Raw genomic sequence first — 20,654 nt, forward strand, 5'->3', positions numbered from 1 at the left:
CCCCCACAACATGATGCTGCCACCCCTGTGCTTCACAGTTGGGATGATGTACTTCGGCCTCCCCTTTTTCCTCCAAACATAACAATGGTCATTATGGCCAAACAGTTCTATTTTTTTTTTCATCAGACCAGAGAACATTTCTCCAAAAAGTACGATCTTTGTCCCCATGTGCAGTTGCAAACCGTAGTCTGGCTTTTTTATGGCGGTTTGGAGCAGTGGCTTCTTCCTTGCTGAGCTGCCTTTCAGGTTATGTTGATATAGGACTTGTTTTACTGTGGAAATATATACTTTTGTACTGGCTTCCTCCAGCATCTTCACATGGTCCTTTGCTGTTGTTCTGGTATTGATTTGCACTTTTCGCACCAAAGTACGTTCATCTCTAGGAGAGAACGTGTCTCCTTCCTGAGCGGTATGACGGCTGCGTGGTCCTATGGTGTTTATACTTGCGTACTATTGTTTGTACAGATAAACGTGGTACCTTCGGGCGTTTGAAAATTGCTCCCAAGGATGAACCAGACTTGGAGGTCCAACATTTCTTTTGAGGACTTGGCTGATTTCGTTTGATTTTCCTATGATGTCAAGCAAAAAAAGCACTGAGTTTGAAGGTAGGTCTTGAAATACATCCACAGGCACACCTCCAATTGACTCAAATGATGTCAATTAGCCTATCAGAAGCTTCTAAAGCCATGACATTTTCTGGAATTTCCCAAGCTGTTTAAAAAGGCACAGTCAACATAGTGTATGTAAACTTCTGACCCACTGGAATTGTGATAAAGTGGATTAAGTGAAATAATCTGTCTGTAAAAAAATTGTTGGAAAAATTACTTGTGTCATGCACAAAGTAGATGCCCTAACCCACTTGCCAAAAGTATAGTTTGTTAACAAGAAATTTGCGGAGTGGTTGAAAAACAAGTTTTAATGAGTCCAACCTAAGTGTATGTAAGCTTCCGACTTCAACTGAAGGTGGATTAATAAAACATGGTTCGATGGGCTCAGTTGGTTGAGTGGAGAATGCTGTTAGGAACACCCGAGTAGTGGGTTTGACTTCTGCACGGACCAGTAGACCACATTCTGAACAGCTGTAATACTGACTAAATCCATTAGGATGAACTACATGACCATATTATTACACATGTTGGCGTTTCAGTTGAAATAGACATGCTTCCTGCCAGTCTAGCTGTTGGAAGCAGTGGGGCACCGTACAGTAGTGAGATTAACGAGGTAACAAGGGTAAATCCCTGTATCAAAAAGGTACAGGTTGGCCATGTGTGGGTGTGTGTGTGGCAGCAAAACACTTTCCAGATGGAGGACACATTGACCCCATTTGCTGGATTACAGTTCCAGTCATTCTCACAGCAACAAACATTCTCATCACTCTCGCCCTTCCTAGCCACTTTATCTTCAGTCAGCCGGATAATGGCACTTCACCAGACTACTGTCCCGATGATGTGTGTCTGGGTGTTGATTTCAGCACCTCTGGTGTGAATGTGGAAAGTGGGAACACCTAGGCAGTGAAACATGAGCTCTGTTAGATTATATTAGTGACACACCATCACTAACAACCTGTTCATAATACACCCCTACTTAAAAGGCCAAGCATAGGCTGAATACGTCCATAAGGAAATATCATTGCCCGAGTGAAGTAGAGGTCAATGGACGTGGACTGAGCACAGAGTAGAAGCATATTCAAATTACGGCTCAAGGCGGGGCGACCAAGCAATATTGTGAGCAAGTAAAGAGAGCTCTACATTAATATTCTGAAATGAATTATATGGAGGCTGTGCTGTTGCTGTGTGTATAAGCAGGTATGTGTGTAGATGTATGTGTGTGTTTGTTAGACAACTCAAATTCAAACCTTTCCAACAGGGGATATTTGTATTTATTTACTGGGAGTAATATCTTTCCTGCTAAAATAAAATATTGTAAAAAAAAAAAAAAAGTTATGTCTCCTATCTAAGGACACCAGGTGATGCGTTGGTTGAAAAGGTAAACAATGGCTGCCTCCAAAGTAAATCAACCTAAACTTCATACACCTCCCTATAAGACGGTTTCGTCCACTACCAAATATCAGCCCTGTATTGGCTGTGAATGCTTTCCTCAACCCTACTTGTTCCATTGGTTTAGTAGTCTACTAATATAGCTGCTCTATTGTCAACCAAAAGGCATCAAAGACATTGCCATCATGGCCCTGAAAGATGGCCCTCTCTCTTGACCCCAGTGGTGTCCACTACTAAGAGAAATGGCTTTGTTCTTAACTGAATTGCCTTGTTAAATAAAAGGTTGAATAAAATACTCTGCCCGGCCACCTCTCTGACCTGGCCGGCGCCTCTCTACGGCCACACACACACACACACACACACACACACACACACACACACACACACACACACACAATGACGTAGTAGTGGGGAGACTGCACTGACCCAGGGCACATAATCAATGTTTACTGGTATTTTGTATTCATGTCCTGTGTAGCGCTCTTCCTTCACCTTGAGCAGAAAGAAAACACTAGATGGTTGTAATGTTCGCTAAAAAGGCAAAGGACAGCTAACATCTATGCGAGAGGTTTCAGTAATTAGCCTAACCTACACAGGGCGAGCAGTACATGCGTATGACATTACGTTTTGAAAGAGACTGGGATAAAGATAAAATTAGACTCCCATTAGGCCTAACTACAGTACAGCTCATTCATAGGTAGACAGCCACCATGCTAGCTGACAGAACAAAGCCCACGAGGTCACAGAACACCATCACCCCGGTCAGTGTCGTTTCAGTTGTCGTCCCTCCCGCGACACGGCAACGTCAGTGAGGAGAACTCTCCTGGGTCCAGCTGCTGTGAAAAGGGCAAGCACAGGGCCATGATCGCTCTTCACCTCACCGCTCTTCCCGACAACAGACTCAGGCCCATCCCCATCATATCCCCGTCCCCATCCACTAGCCTCCTAATGGCCCACTAGGCTCATAACTACGGCCAGCTACGGGTGGCTCATCTCAGGAAAAGCAGAGGTTTCCCATGTATATATCCGTGACCCTTGGATGACTCCACACACCCCTCGCCTCCCCCAATCTGGCCCGCCAGTGACCTCCTAATAGGGGGAGAGGGAGAGTGAGTGGGTCTGCGATCCTGTTTGAATGGAGCTGGGCGACACAGTCATTCGGCTGTCGAGTACACAAATCTCCCCTGCAATGGGGTCAAAGCCGGGGCTTATTCATTTGTTTTGCTTAATTTCCCCTCCTTTCCTCCTCTCCCCTCACCCACCCCTTCCCTTTCTAAATCACAACCCATAGCAATCATGCAGGCAATATGGCACTGATGAGACTTCGCCTGAGTGAGAGAGAGAGTGAGAGAGAGTGAGAGTGGGGAAGAGTGAGCATCGCGTCACACCCCACCAACCACACAACAAACACAAAAGTGGGGCTAGCTAGAGGACAGGAGGCGGAGAGAGAGGCTCTATAGCTGAGATATGGAGAGACGGCTACTTGAATATTGCAAATAGCAGCATAAGAGGAACAGAGCTGTCTGGGGTGGAGGTTGTGTGAATGCCAAAGAGAAACATTCAAATCACTCCCAGCCAGACTGGCAGCTGTTGTAGTAGCAGTACACCCATGGTTCACCATGCAACGCCTCCAAGCAACACATGAACACCACAATGAAAGAGCCCGTTAACTCACTATGAACTAAGTCAAAGAGGGATCACAGTTGTCAGCGAAGGCCCATCTGGGCCAGAGGGTCGGTAGTGCGTTAGCCTACACAGCCCTCGAGCCAGCAAGCCAGCCGATCAGTCAGCCGGTCAGTCAGCCAGGCATATGACTCCTGGCTGCTCCCACCACTCTAATCCCATGGTGCGTCCCCAAATGGCACCCTATTCCCTTTATTGGGTACTACTTTTGACCCGGGGCCCTTAGGGCTCTGATCAAAAGCAGTGCACTGTGTAGGGGATAGGGTGCCATCGGGACCCAACCCTGCAGAACGGCAGAGTAGAGCAGAGATTTACAACACCCCCAGTCACAACAAAGTCTGTCTGGAGGGGCAAGGGCAGGACCTTTCAAATCACTATACACTACATCCTGGGTGGGACATTACCCTGGTAGAATGTCTATTCCTCCCAGCCACACTGACAGGTGGTCACACAGAGCAGTTGGGCGCAGATATTTTATCATTTTCTTATTATGCAAAGCCCACGTGTTAAAAAAAAAAAGTGTGTGTGTCAGTTCTGGATGAGAGAATCTCAAATGGTACAGTGGTGAAAGCGGGGTGGGGTACAGCTGCAGCATAGGTTCAATATTTGGTTCAAACAATAGAGAGAGAAAGGTGGCGATCTCGCCCACTGAAATGGGTCAATAACACACACTGATATCCACTTCTGTCTGTCATGTTCTGGGTTTTCCTTTGAAATCACTTTCAATGCATTTAAAAACCATTCATTAACTGTTGTTTTAACGTTACAAAACACGTGCGTTTTCAGTGATTTATTCACCTGCAGGAGAGAAAAAAAATGTGAGTGGCTGGTAACATTTGGTCTGCTATCACCCACTGCGGCAGCTGGACCAAAAAGTTACATTTCCACCCTTCCACAATTCCAACTGATGGCTGATAAGTGTGTGTACTGTATGTGTTCGTGTAGGGGTGCAAGTGTGTGTACAGTATGTCAGCTTGCACGCACTTGTGTTTGTTCACAGCACATGCCATACGTTTATATGTGTGCATGAACGCATGCAATGGGTGTTATGCATGTTAGCTATGTGCGGTCCGGCCCCTGGGTAGTAGGAGAGGTTAGTGCCCATCCGGCTACGGTCTGTCAGGTTACCCTGTGGGTGTGTCTTTTGGCACCGTCCTGGCCTGCGTGTCTGCTCCTCTGCCACTGTCTCAGTCTCTTTTCTCTCTCCCTCCCTCCCTCCCTCTCTCTCTCTCTCTCCCTCTTCGTGACTGGGTAAGGTGGCCCAGAGCATGCGTCAGCCAGGCCTCTTCCTCCGCTCTTCCTGTTTTTTTTCTCTCTCTCCCACACACACTCTTCCTCTCATCTCCTGACAGCTCCTGACAGGGAGCAGCCCTGCAGCTGGTCGCCAGTCGCTCTCGCCCCAGCAGGACGCTCGCTATGGCGCCACGTGAATCTTCCCTAACCTCCTCCTCCCCTCTCTTTCTCCTCTTGCTGCATGCCTGAGACAGAAGGTTGGAGAGCAGCCCTTACCGCTGGCAGCCGACCACAGAGCACTAAGCTCATCCGCCTCGCATGGCGCTCCACTCACTCCTGCTGCCTCCTGGAGCACGCGACACGCCACCACTACGCCCAAACCCAGGGCTGGCCCACTGAAAGAGACACTGAAAGCCCTGGTACTCTGTGCCCAAGCCAGGGCTCCGAATACACACAGGTCGAATCGACCCACTGACTGCCACAGCGATGATACGCTTGTCGTCCCCTCCCCCATGGAGCTACATGTGGACCGACCTCTTGTACGCTCACATAGGGATTAAAACAGACTGCTGTCTAAGGTCTCTCTTTCACAGCTCTCCGACCGTCTTCCAGGTCAAGCGTCTCAAAATCGGGAGTCAATTTAGCAACAGTGTGTGGCTTCAGGGTCATGTTAATCACACAGAGACATGCAACACAGAGACATGCAACACATCTCGTCTCTTCCCTTGCCTATATTCACACTCCTATCTACGATAATGATTCGACCATTTGACACCAGTGACCACTCACTCCAGCAACGACATTATCAGTCAACCCACAACGTGGAAACATATTGATCATGCAATCTGTAAGTTATTGCCCTAAAAAAAGAGCAAGGGATTTTGTGAGAGTACAGTGCACTGACTGGGTAAAAATGAAACTACGTTCCAGGCTCGGCATTGTGGGTTGCCAAAATCTACTGCCTGGCTGCCTGACCTGGCTACTAATTGCACGTGATAAAGTAACATTTTAGGCGTTACGTCTTTCCTGGCAGCCTTACCACAACATGGAATCTACTATTCAGAATAAAGGTTGAGCCCTGCTAAGATTGATCGTGTGGTGGGTGTTCTGCCTTCAGCCTTGATTGTTTACTTCTTCCCACAAAGGACAAATAAATTACCAATTGCTCTTTTAACAGTTAACCTCTTACACTTACACTGCATGTTTACATAGAGACATTACATTGTGTTCATATTTGAGGAAGAGAATGTAGATGTATGGGACGGTGTGTGGCTTACCTTGTCCTTCTCGTGTGGCAGGAGGCGGACGGGCGGCAGGGAGTTCAGCACCACAGTACCCGTCCCATCTGACTGGGAGCTGCGGCTGATGAGGCGGAACAGCAGCCCATTCTTGGCCACTCTACCGTGGGCACACGCCCGCTTCAGCGCAACCCTCAGCTGCTGGTGGAACAGGCCGGGCCCCATGGAGCCGCTGCCGGACAAGTAGGCCGCCACGTCACCCTGGCACTTGAGGAAGCGCTCAACACTCTTTAGGGTGGAGCCCCCTGGCTCATGAAGCCCCTCTAGGGAACGCTTGATCAGCTTGTTCCAGTCCAGTCCTGGTTTCTTCCCAGAGTGATGGTGGCTCCCCCCATGACCCCCATCCTCATGATGAACATCCTCTCCGCCTCCTTCCCCTTCACCGCTGCCCATGCAGGGCTTGGGGAAGGCCAAGCGGCCGGGGTTCTCTGGGTCCTTGTAGGAGTTGAGCCCCTTGTTAGACACTTTGAGGATAGTTCCATCCTTGACGCTGAGCTCCAGCTGTTCCAGTACAGTCTTGCGGTCCAGCCCGTGGCACATGGACACAGCGTTGCATATCCTTTCCTCCGACGGCCGCTGCTTCTGCTTCTTCACCTTCTTGATGGCCTCCAGGATCCAGGTGGTGTACATCGGGTTGGCCAGCTTCACCATGGCTGTGGCTGGAGGTCACGATGACGACACACACGCTAACACCCGTGGCGGGCAAAAGGTAAGAGTCCTGCGGCCTAAGCCGCCGCCTCCTCCTCCTCCTCGCCCCTCTGCCCAAGGACTATCCTTTGTCCCGGGGCTGCACAGAGTCCCTCAGAGCCTGAGCACGAGCAGCACGGCAGGGAGCAGCTCACCATAGCATAGCCCACCCCACCCACCCCCCCCAAAAAAATAAAACCTGGCCACCCACTACCCTCGCCCGGTAGGGTCAGTTAGCCTGAGGGAGAGCAGTATCGTGGAGCACCAGATACTAGACTAACTCTGGAGCTGTGGAGGACTGACTCGCACACTACGGGGGCTTTCACAATAAGACTTAGGTATCTCCAACTACTGCCTGTTGCAAAAGGACAGAGGGACAAACAGATAGAAACCTGTTGATTCAGTCTCCAATCAATGTAAATAACAGGCTCTCAATGTGATGTTGAAACTGTGACCGTCATCTTGAGTTGAAGATCAGTTGTAGTGTTTGGGAAGTCCAGGAGGACTTAAAAGTCTTTCAGCCACGCGGCTCCAGTTGTTCTCTTTCCTCTCTCTCTAGCGGTATCCACCTGTTCTAAGGTCTGGAAGGGAACAGATATCACACCCCATGGAGCAGCGAGGGCTAATCACCTTCATGCCAATTGTGCTTCAACAGGAAACGCACTCTGCAGAAAAAAAGGACACACACATATGGCAGGGTCAGAGAAACAATGTGCAAGAGGGACAGCAGCAAGACTGGGTCACAATCGGTAGACACAAATTTTTATTTAAAAAAAAAGTGTCTTAAAATGAGTTTTATATTGGAGTTCAGGTAATACTGCCGTTTCAAAACATTTGCTTCCTTTAGTGCTTACTGAATGCAACCCCTCAGAACACATGTACAAACACACTCCTCAAAACAACAGCAGCACATAAACAACAGGACACAGTTAACCCACATGCGTTGTATGTGACGGATACTGCCTGAAGTCTAGATCAACATTACAGGACATGTGCAAAGTTAAAAGCTAAAAGATTAAGGTTAAAGATTCGAGATACAAAACACATTTAGGTGGGGAAGAGAAACCCCTGAGCAAAGAGGGCATAAACCAAGATCTAAACATTGTCTTCCTTCACCAGTAGCTCAGGACAGTCCCAGACTAGTGTCTGTGAGTAGGTAAACATCACCAACTGTGATAATGGAGGTAACTTTACAAAGTCTGGTTCACTATGTTTTTGTCTAATCCCCAAAACCACAGCAACTTTCATAACTGTGATGATAGTAACATAAACACTAGTGGAGAAGGCCACACCACATTTACATGCTATATAACTAGTATCTTCATATACTTTTCACAACATCATGAATTGGGTCAGAACACAGAGATTGATCGCAGGTAATAACACAATTTCCCAGATTATGGGAAAACTAGCCACGTGTGAGGAACACTTGTTATTATGACTTTGCCAAGCAACATGGTTGTCACTTTGCATAGCAGAACAAATCAATTGAAATAGCAAAAAAACACAGAACACCAGCAAGCCACTTCTCATGGCTAGCTAGTTAACGTTAGTTGTGTTCAGTGCCATATATCAGCAAGCATGCAAACGTTAGCTAGCTAGCTTTCTATTCCATGCACAACATAAACATGATAATTGATTACATATGTATAGCAGTCAGTAACCGATGAAGATAAATCGTTTAAAAACTATGCTGTGACCTAGTAGCTGTGTTCGTTATCTGGCTAACATTGAGCATGTGTCTATAGTTAGCTAACGTTAGCCATGTCGGTCAAAACAGATTGGTGGTTAACGTTACCGTTAGCATAGCTAGTTACAGTAACGTTAGCGATCCAAGAAACAGCCCCAAGTGCCTAACTTTCTCAACATGTACTGCTCTGGCTCTTTACGTTACTCTAGTACTGATATGAATTGTCAGGCAATTATGTTGTTACAAACCTTCCCGCGAACTGTAGTTATTTGCTTGGGAGTAGTGACGAAATAGCTCAAAATAGTAACATGTAGTCTCGGTGAAGGAAAACTGTTTTGACACAATCAACAATGACAGATTCCTACAACGCCCGAGGCTTCAAACAATAACACGCAGCCATCACAAGGAATAATCCCATTTAGAATGTCATGTATGATATTCGCGGTGAGATCACGGCCTACAAAGCCAAGGCACAATGTAAATTACAAACGGCCATAACCGCTATCGGGCAAGTGCAAAAATGAAGATCTCAAAGTGCTGGAGAATGTTCCATTAACATGACATGTTCTATGGCCGCTCGGCCTCCTCCTCCGCCTCGGCTCTGGGTGAAAATATTTCCCCGCAAGACGCGTCCCTACACACCGCTAGATAACCCTCACCTCTCCCTACTTCCTTCCTCCATCACCCACCCGCCCACCTAGTGCCTGCGGTGAAGACAAGGCCGTTGGAGCGAAGTAGGCCTCGGCTCGCTCGCTCACTCGCCCCCTCCTTCCTTCCTTCCAACCAACCAACCACGGCCCCCCCTCGCGATCTTCATCTCCCGTACCCCTTTCCCTCTACCTCTCGCGGTTCCCAGAAAGCTAGGACGGGTCCAGTTCGGGTTTTAAAGGGAAGCTCGGAGAACTTGTAATATCCTCTTCCCACTAGCTGCTACTCACCGTAATTTCGTGTCGAGTTGCCGAGTAGAATGTGCCAAAAATCATTCGAATCAGAGACAACAACAAGCCCAAAAATGCAGCCAGAGACCAGAGGCTCCAAAGCTGACGCCATCTTTGAGTGGAACAGGAGCTCAGCTAGTGGGGGAGGGGGGAACAGTCGGGGCAAGGGACCGTCTGCATCGTTCAAACGCAAACCCGAGTGGACCGGACAGGAAAATACACTGCAAGGGGAGAGGGGGGACAACGGAGTTGTAGCTGTGAGGGGTGGATATTGGTTGAACACATGAAATGGAAGAAAGGGACAGATGGTGAAGGGATAGGTGTTCTTGCTTTCTCCACTGGGGCGCGCGCACACGGATATTGGCGTTTAGGGGAACGTCTGAATTTATGCCTTACAGCTGGCTCGTAAGAGAAATCAAAGCAACTGAGTGTGGTTTTAATGTTAGAGGGTATTTAAAGATCAAACAAGAGCCCTCCACACAGCCAGGTAGGTTCTACAATCTATTGTAGCAGCTCTGTTATTTATTAGAGCAGGAGAATAAACCAGCAACGTATACAGTGCACGAAATAGGCCTAAATGTTGAGGGCTTGTTACTATGTATCCGATCATGCTAGTAGGCTATCACTTGACAAAGCCTATCTGTTTATGTTGAGCGCTTATTCCCCGCCAGTCAGATTATGATACGTGGGCAGCTATTATCCTCCCACAAAAAACGATTATGTAAATTGCCCGCAATGCCAAGCAACAGTAAACCACACCATAATAATACGATTTCGGATTTCAACCTTCAATAGCTCTTACACAAAGCTTGCCATGACTATGGCAATTATATATTCTGAATCAGGGTAGGGTGGACAAAAATACACCGATTTTTTGGTTGGAATTTCATTTTTTTCTTCTTTAAAAAAAAACTTTCAATCATCAATAGCTCTTACACAAACGTGCCATGACTATGAAATTATATATTCTGAGTCAGGGGAGGATGGACAAAAATAGAAATATTATACATGTTTTTCTTCAGGCTTTCAATCTTTAATATTTCTTACATAAAGCTCTTACACAAATGGCAAGCTTTTTAAAATATTTTATTTTCTCTAGTGGGTTTTTGTCCATCCTCCCCTGACACAGAATATATCATTTTCATGGTCATGGCAAGCTATGTGTAACAGTTATTCAAGATTGAAAGCCAGAAGATATTTTTTTATTTTATTCCCCCCCCCAAAAAAAGCTGTGGATTCTTGTCCATCCTCCCCTGATTCAGAATATATCATTATCAGATTCATGAAATGCTTTGTATAAGAGCTATTTAAGATTGAAATCCAAAATCTATTATGAAAACATTTTTCTAGGTGTGGATTATTCTCCATCCACCCGATTCAGAATATACCTTCTTCATAGTCATCGCATGCGTGGTTCAAAAGCTGTTGACGAGAGAAACCCGAATATCCAATATAAAACTAATTTCATCTCGGTACCATATCAACACCACCTATGAATGTTCTGCATTTCAGAAAGGGGGCTGCTTTCAACCCTGCTTGAAACAATATCATATTTTTTATTTGCATATTATTCTGAAAGGTAAGTCATTTAGGCATATCAAGACGCTGATTAAACAGCATGATCATTACACAGGTGCACCTTGTGTTGGGGACAATAAAAGCCCACTAAAATGTGCAGTTTTGTCACACAACAATGCCACAGATGTCTCAAGTTTTGAGGGAGCGTGCACTTGGCATGCTGACTAAAAGAATGTCCACCAGAGCTGTTGCCAGATAATTTAATGTTAATTTATCTACCATAAGCCGCCTCCAATGTCATTTTAGAGAATTTGGCAATATGGCCAACCGGCCTCACAACCGCAGACCATGTGTATCCACACCAGCCTAGGACCTCCACATCGGGCTTCTTCACCTGCAGGGGGGTCTGAGATGAGCCACTCGGACAGCTGATGTGCATACCCACACTTTCAATCTAAGAATGTATGCACAAACTGTCAGAAATCGTCTCAGGGAAGCTCATCTGCATGCTCATCTTCCTCACGAGGATCTTGACCAGACTGCAGTTCTGTATTGTAACTGACTTCAGTGGGCAAATGCTCACCTTCGATGGCCACTGGCAGTCTGGAGAAGCATGCTGGTGAATCCCGGTTTCAACTGTACCGGGCAGATGGCAGACAGTATATATGGGGTTGTGTGGGTGAGTGGTTTGCTAATGCCAACGTTGTGAACAGACTGCCCCATGGTGGCAGTGGGGTTATGATATGGGCAGGCATAAGCTACAGACAACGAACACATCTGCATTTTGTCAATAACAATTTGATGATTGTGGACTACAGGAAAAGGAGGACCGAGCACACCCCCATTCTCATCGATGGGGCTGATGTGGAGCAGGTTGAGAGCTTCAAGTTCCTTGGTGTCCACATCACCAATAAACTAACATGGTCCAAGCACACCAAGACAGTCGTGCAACTCTCTGTTATTATCTATGCATAGTCATTTTAATAACTCTACCTACATGTACATATTACCTCAATTACCTCGACTAACTGGTGCCCCCGCACATTGACTCATTGTACCGGTACTTCCTGTATATAGCCTCGCTATTGTTATTTTACTTCTGCTATTTAATTATTTGTTACTTTTATTTCTTACCTTTTAAAAAATAATTTCTTAACTGCATTGTTGGTTAAGGGTTTATAAGTAAGCATTTCACTATAAGGTCTACGTATTCGGCGCATGTGACAAATAACATTTGATTTAATTTTTAAATTTAACTAGGCAAGTCAGTTAAGAACAAATTCTTATTTACAATGACTACCCACCCCGGCCAAACCCTAACCCTGTCGATGCTGGGCCAATTGTGCGCCGCCCTATGGGACTCCCAATCACGGCCGGATGTGATACAGCCTGGAATCGAACCAGGGTCTGTAGTGACGCCTCTAGCACTGAGATGCATTGTCTTAGACCGCTGTGCCACTAGGGAGCTTGCTGCCGTCACCTCATGTTTCAGCATGATAAAGCACTGCCCCATGTCGCAAGGATCTGTACACAATTCCTGGAAGCTGAAAATATTCCAGTTTTTCCATGGCCTGCATAGTCACCAGGCATTTCACCCATTGAGCATGGATCGACGTGTACGACTGCATGTTCAAGTTCCCGCCAATATCCAGCAAATTCACACAGCTATTGACGAGGAGTGGGACAACATTCTACAGGCCACAATCAACAGCCTAATCAAACTCTATGCGAAGGTATCTGTGACCAACAGATGCATATCTGCATTCCCAATCATGTGAAATCCATAGATTAGGGCCTAATTTATTTATTTCAATTGACTGATTTCCTTATATGGACTGGACCTCAATAAAATCTTAGAAATTGTTGCATGTTGTGTTTTTATTTTTGCTAAGTGTATGTGCATAAGCAGTAGCGAACCGTTATTCAGGGCATGTGGGGTAGAGCCCCACCTGTTTTGCAAAAAAAAACACACAAAAACACATACACTACCGTTCAAAAGTTTGGGGTCACTTAGAAATGTCCTTATTTTTTGAAAAAAAAAAAAAAGATTGTCCATTAAAATAACATCAAATTGATCAGTCTACAGTGTAGACATTGTTGATGTTGTAAATTACTATTTTAGCTGGAAACATCTACATAGGCGTACAGAGGCCCATTATCAGCAACCATCACTCCTGTGTTCCAATGGCACGTTGTGTTAGCTAATGCAAGTTTATAATTTTACAAGGCTAATTGAGAAAACCCTTTTGCAATTATGTTAGCACAGCTGAAAACTGTTGAGCTGATTAAAGAAGCAATAAAAATGTAATTCTTTAGACTAGTTGAGTATCTGGAGCATCAGCATTTGTGGGTTCGAATACAGGCTCAAAATGGCCAGAACCAAAGAACTTTCTTCTGAAACTCGTCAGTCTATTCTGGTTCTGAGAAATGAAGGCTATTCCATGTGACATCTCGTACAACGCTGTGTACTACTCCCTTCACAGAACAGCGCAAATTGTCCCTAACCAGAATAGAAAGAGGAGTGGGAGGCCCCGGTGCATAACTGAGCAAGAAGACAAGTACATTAGAGTGTCTAGTTTGAGAAAGAGATGCTTCACAAGTCCTCAACTGGCAGCTTCATTAAATAGTACCCGCAAAACACCAGTCTCAATGTCAACAGTGAAGAGGCGACTCCCAGATGCTGGCCTTCTAGGCAGAGTTGCAAAGAAAAATCCATATCTCAGACTGGCCAATAAAAATAAAAGATTAAGATTGGCAAAAGAACACAGACACTGGACTGAGGAACTCTGCCTAGAAGGCCAGCATCCCGGAGTCGCCTCTTCACTGTTGACGTTGAGACTGGTGCTTTGCGGGTACTATTTAATGCACCAGATTTGCCGGTTCTTTCTGTGAGATGTTACCCCACTCTTCCACCAAGGCGATGGACGTGCTTAGTGGGATTGAGATCCGGGCTCTTGGCAGAACACTGACATTCTTGTCTTGCAGGATATCATGCACAGAATGAGCAGTATGGCTGGTGGCATTGTCATGCTGGAGGGTCATGTCAGGATGAGCCTGCAGGAAGGGTACCACATGAGGGAGTAGGATGTCTTCCCTGTAACGCACAGCGTTGAGATTGCCTGCAATGACAACAAGCTCAGTCCAATGATGCTGTGACACATCACCCCAGGCCATGACGGACCCTCCACCTCCAAATCGATCCCGCTCCAGAGTACAGTCCTCGGTGTAACGCTCATTCCTTCGATGATAAACGCGAATCCGACCATCACCCCTGGTGAGACAAAACCGCGACTCATCAGTGAAGAGCACTTTTTGCCAGTCCTGTCTTGTTCAGCGATGGTAGGGTTGTTTCCATCGGCGACGTTGTTGCCTGTGATGTCTGGTGAGGACCTGCCTTACAACAGGCCTACAAGCCCTCAGTCCAGCCTCTCTCAGCCTATTGCAGACAGTCTGAGCGCTGATGGAGGGATTGTGCGTTCCTGGTGTAACTCGGGCAGTTGTTGTTGCCATTCTTTACCTGTCCCGCAGGTGTGATGTTCGGATGTGCCGACCCTGTGGAGGTGTTGTTACACACAGTCTGCCACTGCAAGCTGTCCGTCCTGTCTCCCTGTAGCACTGTCTTAGGCGTCTCACAGTACAGACATTGCAATTTATTGCCCTGGCGACATCTGCAGTCCTCATGCCTCCTTGCAGCATGCCTAAGGCACGTTCACGCAGATGAGCAGGGACCCTGGGCATATTTCTTTCAGTGTTTTTGAGAGTCAGTAGACAGGCCTCTTTAGTGTCCTAAGTTTTCATAACTGTGACCTTAATTGCCTACCGTCTGTAAGCTGTTCGTGTCTTAACGACCGTTCCAGAGGTGCATGTTCATTAATTGTTTAATGGGAAACAGTGTTTATCTCTTTACAATGAAGATCTGTGAAGTTTTTGGGATTTTTACAAATTATCTTTGAAAGACAGGGTCCTGAAAAAGGGACGTTTCTTTTTTTGCTGAGTTTATATATACAGTGGGGCAAAAAAGTATTTAGTCAGCCACCAATTGTGCAAGTTCTCCCCCTTAAAAAGATGAGAGAGGCCTGTAATTTTCATCATAGGTACACTTCAACTATGACAGACAAAATGAGAAAAAAATCCAGAAAATCACATTGTAGGATTTTTTATGAATTTATTTGCAAATTATGGTGGAAAATAAGTATTTGGTCACCTACAAACAAGCAAGATTTTTGGCTCTCACAGACCTGTAACTTCTTCTTTAAGAGGCACCTCTGTCCTCCACTCGTTACCTGTATTAATGGCACCTGTTTGAACTTGTTATCAGTATAAAAGACACCTGTCCACAACCTCAAACAGTCACACTCCAAACTCCACTATGGCCAAGACCAAAGAGCTGTCAAAGGACACCAGAAACAAAATTGTAGACCTGCACCAGGCTGGGAAGACTGAATCTGCAATAGGCAAGCAGCTTGGTTTGAAGAAATCAACTGTGGGAGCAATTATTAGGAAATGGAAGACATAGAAGACCACTGATAATCTCCCTCGATCTGGGGCTCCACGCAAGATCTCACCCCGTGGGGTCAAAATGATCACAAGAACGGTGAGCAAAAATCCCAGAACCACACGGGGGGGCCTAGTGAATGACCTGCAGAGAGCTGGGACCAAAGTAACAAAGCCTACCATCAGTAACACACTACGCCGCCAGGGACTCAAATCCTGCAGTGCCAGACGTGTCCCCCTGCTTAAGCCAGTACATGTCCAGGCCCGTCTGAAGTTTGCTAGAGAGCATTTGGATGATCCAGAAGAAGATTGGGAGAATGTCATATGGTCAGATGAAACCAAAATATAACTTTTGGTAAAAACTTAACTCGTCGTGTTTGGAGGACAAAGAATGCTGAGTTGCATCCAAAGAACACCATACCTATTGTGACGCATGGGGGTGGAAACATCATGCTTTGGGGCTGTTTTTCTGCAAAGGGACCAGGACGACTGATCCGTGTAAAGGAAAGAATGAATGGGGCCATGTATCGTGAGATTTTGAGTGAAAACCTCCTTCCATCAGTATTTGGTCAATAACAAAAGTTTATCTCAATACTTTGTTATATACCCTTTGTTGGCAATGACAGAGGTCAAACGTTTTCTGTAAGTCTTCACAAGGTTTTCACACACTGTTGCTGGTATTTTGGCCCATTCCTCCATGCAGATCTCCTCTAGAGCAGTGATGTTTTGGGGCTGTTGCTGGGCAACACGGACTTTCAACTCCCTCCAAAGATTTTCTATGGGGTTGAGATCTGGAGACTGGCTAGGGCACTCCAGGACCTTGAAATGCTTCTTACGAAGCCACTCCTTCGTTGCCCGGGCGGTGTGTTTGGGATCATTGTCATGCTGAAAGACCCAGCCACGTTTCATCTTCAATGCCCTTGCTGATGGAAGGAGGTTTTCACTCAAAATCTCACGATACATGGCCCCATTCATTCTTTCCTTTACACGGATCAGTCGTCCTGGTCCCTTTGCAGAAAAACAGCCCCAAAGCATGATGTTTCCACCCCCATGCGTCACAATAGGTATGGTGTTCTTTGGATGCAACTCAGCATTCTTTGTCCTCCAAACACGACGAGTTAAGTTTTTACCAAAAGTTATATTTTGGTTTCATCTGACCATATGACATTCTCCCAATCTTCTTCTGGATCATCCAAATGCTCTCTAGCAAACTTCAGACGGGCCTGGACATGTACTAGCTTAAGCAGGGGGACACGTCTGGCACTGCAGGATTTGAGTCCCTGGCGGCGTAGTGTGTTACTGATGGTAGGCTTTGTTACTTTGGTCCCAGCTCTCTGCAGGTCATTCACTAGGCCCCCCCGTGTGGTTCTGGGATTTTTGCTCACCGTTCTTGTGATCATTTTGACCACACGGGGTGAGATCTTGCGTGGAGCCCCAGATCGAGGGAGATTATCAGTGGTCTTCTATGTCTTCCATTTCCTAATAATTGCTCCCACAGTTGATTTCTTCAAACCAAGCTGCTTGCCTATTGCAGATTCAGTCTTCCCAGCCTGGTGCAGGTCTACAATTTTGTTTCTGGTGTCCTTTGACAGCTCTTTGGTCTTGGCCATAGTGGAGTTTGGAGTGTGACTGTTTGAGGTTGTGGACAGGTGTCTTTTATACTGATAACAAGTTCAAACAGGTGCCATTAATACAGGTAACGAGTGGAGGACAGAGGTGCCTCTTAAAGAAGAAGTTACAGGTCTGTGAGAGCCAGAAATCTTGCTTGTTTGTAGGTGACTAAATACTTATTTTCCACCATAATTTGCAAATAAATTCATAAAAAATCCTACAATGTGATTTTCTGGATTTTTTTCTTCTCATTTTGTCTGTCATAGTTGAAGTGTACCTATGATGAAAATTACAGGCCTCTCTCATCTTTTTAAGGGGGAGAACTTGCACAATTGGTGGCTGACTAAATACTTTTTTGCCCCACTGTATACAGTTGAAGTCGGAAGTTTACATACACCTTAGCCAAATACATTTAAACTCAGTTTTTCACAATTCCTGACGTTTAATCCTCATAACAATTCCCTGTCTTAGGTCAGTTAGGATCACCACTTTATTTTAAGAATGTGAAATGTCAGAATAATAGTAGAGAGTGATTTATTTCAGCTTTTATTTCTTTCATCACATTCCCAGTGCGTCAGAAATGTACATACACTCAATTAGTATTTGGTAGCATTGCCTTTGAATTGTTTAACTTGGGTCAAACGTTTCGGGTAGCCTTCCACAAGCTTCCTACAATAAGTTGGGTGAATTTTGGCCCATTCCTCCTGACAGAGCTGGTTTAACTGAGTCAGGTTTGTAGGCCTCCTTGCTCGCACACGCCTTTTCAGTTCTGCCCACACATTTTCTATGGGATTGAGGTCAGGGCGTTGTGATGGCCACTCCAATACCTTGACTTTGTTGTCATTAAGCCATTTTGCCACAACTTTGGAGGTATGCTTGGGGTCATTGTCCATTTCGAATACCCATTTGTGACCAAGGTTTAACTTCCTGACTGTTGTCTTGAGATGTTGCTTAAATATATCCACATAATTTTCCTCCTCATGATGCCATCAATTTTGTGAAGTGCACCAGTCCCTCCTGCAACAAAGCACCCCCACAACATGATGCTGCCACCCCCGTGCTTCACAGTTGGGATGGTGTTCTTTTGCTTGCAAGTCTCCCCCTTTTTCCTCCAAACATAACGATGGTCATTATGGCCAAACAGTTCTATTTTTGTTTCATCAGACCAGAGGACATTTCTCCAAAAAGTACGATCTTTGTCTCGATCTGCAGTTGCAAACCGTAGTCTGGCTTTTTTATGGCGGTTTTGAAGCAGTGGCTTCTTCCTTGCTGAGCGGTATTTCAGCTTATGACGATATAGGACTCGTTTTACTGTGGAAATAGATACTTTTGTACCTGTTTCCTCCAGCATCTTCACAAGGTCCTTTACTGTTGTTCTTGGATTGATATGCACTTTTCACACCAAAGTACGTTCATCTCTAGGAGACAGAACGCGTCTCCTTCCTGAGCGGTATGACTGCTGCGTGGCCCCATGGTGTTTATACTTGCGTACTATTATTTGCACAGATGCACGTGGTATGTTCAGGTGTTTTGTAAATTGCTCCCAATGATGAACCAGACTTTTGGAGTTCTACAATTTTTTTTCTGAGGTCTTGGCTGATTTATTTTGATTTTCCAATGATGTCAAGCAAAGAGGCACTGAGTTTGAAGGTAGACCTTGACATACATCCACAGGTACACCTCCAATTGACTCAAATGATGTCAGAAGCTTCAAAAGCCATGACATCATTTTCCGGAATTTTCCAAGCTGTTTAAAGACACAGTCAACTTAGTGTATGTTAACTTCTGACCCACTGGAATTTTGATACAGTGAATTATAAGTGAAATTGTTGGAAAAATGACTTGTGTCATGCACAAAGTAGATGTCCTAACTGACTTGCCAAAACTATAGTTTGTTAACAAGAAATTTGTGGAGTGATTGAAAAACTAGTTTTAATGACTCCAACCTAAGTGTATGTAAACTTCCGACTTCAACTGTATATATAGGGGAATGGGGGATTCCTAGTCAGTTGTCCAACTGAATGTATTCAACTGAAATGTGTCTTCCGCATTTAACCCAACCCCTCTGAATCAGAGAGGTGCAGGGAGCTGCCTTAATCGACATCCACGTCTTTGGCGCCCGGGGAACAGTGCGTTATCTGCCTTGCTCAGGGGCAGAACAACAGATTTTTACCTTGTCAGCTCGGTGATTCGGTCCAGCAACCTTCTGGTTATTGTCCCAATGCTCTAACCACTAGGCTTCCTGCCGCTGTATATACTGTATATATACAGTACCAGTCAAACGTTTGGACACACCTACACATTCTAGGGTTTTTCTTTATTTTTACTATTATTCTACATTGTAGAATAATAGTGAAGACATTAAATTGATGAAATAACACATATGGAATCATGTAATAAGCAAAAAAGTGTTGAACAAATCTATTTTATATTTGAGATTCTTCAAAGTAGCCACCCTTTGCCTTGATGACAGCTTTTCAGACTTTTACTTTTTCTTAGAAAATAATACTAAGTTTATGTTGTGATGTAAGCTGTTAGTAGCCCATGTGCCTCACCATAATAATTTTGGTCCCTTTCCCCCTCTTAACTTAGCCTACTGTTCTGACTTGGTGGTGCACATGTAGCCTGTAGCCTGTTTTATAGAAATTGTATCATTGAACATTGTAAGACCTTTGATTGTCTGCTTAAATGCCCTTTTTATTTATCCTACGGTTCTGACTTGGTGTACAGGGAGAATACTGTAAGAACGATCCATGTTCTGAATTCTGTCACTGTACATTTCAAAAGTGCTGAACAAATAGTTATATTGATTACGTCCGTCCTAGCTCATTAATGTCTTAATCAAAATTACAGATATCCTCTTATGCGCTCATAGTTCCCTTATGCTATAGTTTGACATCTCAATTGTCAGTAGAAACCGCGTTTGTTTAAGCAAGTCAGCCATATCAGCTATGTTTTTTTTAAATGGCACTAAATGAGGCTGAATTAACTGTTTCGCTGCCAGACAAGGCTCCGCTGATAGCCAGGTGTAGCAGTGGTAAGGATTCACTCCATGGTGCTGAAAAGAAAACTCTGCTGTTGGCACAGCTTTGTGTAGGCCCTAACACCTCGATCACACCGACAGGGTCATTGCATTTTGGTACACCAGAAGTACATTAATTTCCAATGGAAAACTGTGTTTGCCTTGCAGCATTGCATTGCAGAGGCAGTGCATTCTGTGTGGTACATACGTTGGATTTATCGAACGTATGCGTCAAACTGTATGCTAGACTGCTTGACAGAAATGGTAGCAGAAGGTGAATTTTGAACTTTGGTTCCAGACATATTCAGATGATGCTGTGTACTATTTTGCACAAAAACACTGTCGATGTGATCAACAGGTTGTGGGCACCGTTTGTCACCGTTTTATAGTGCAATTAATGTATTGTTTAGTGTTGTGTAGTGGCTTTGCTGGCATGCATCTAAAACATTTTTTGGTTGCTCCACCTAGATTAACGTGATAAAA

The 20,654-nt window shown here is 45.2% G+C and overlaps 1 protein-coding gene across 3 annotated transcripts in view; it reads right to left on the bottom strand.

The window, feature by feature from the left end:
• LOC139576563 (histone acetyltransferase KAT6A-like) overlaps positions 1-9,822 on the bottom strand; it is a 32,210-nt gene extending 22,388 nt beyond the window's left edge. The window contains exons 1-2 of one of the 3 annotated variants that reach the window (XM_071402789.1): positions 9,527-9,822; positions 6,191-7,563 (exon numbers count right to left, since the gene is read on the bottom strand). In XM_071402789.1, the coding sequence (XP_071258890.1) occupies positions 6,191-6,862 (672 nt within the window). In that variant the 5' untranslated portion in view covers positions 6,863-7,563; positions 9,527-9,822. Of the gene's footprint in view, positions 1-6,190; positions 7,564-8,836; positions 9,253-9,526 lie in introns of those variants that run through there. The other 2 variants (XM_071402791.1, XM_071402790.1) reach the window with 2 other exon arrangements.
• Positions 9,823-20,654: the final 10,832 nt, after the last annotated feature.

The sequence above is a fragment of the Salvelinus alpinus genome, chromosome 5 (assembly GCF_045679555.1).
Source record: "Salvelinus alpinus chromosome 5, SLU_Salpinus.1, whole genome shotgun sequence".
Lineage (NCBI taxonomy): Eukaryota > Metazoa > Chordata > Actinopteri > Salmoniformes > Salmonidae > Salvelinus > Salvelinus alpinus.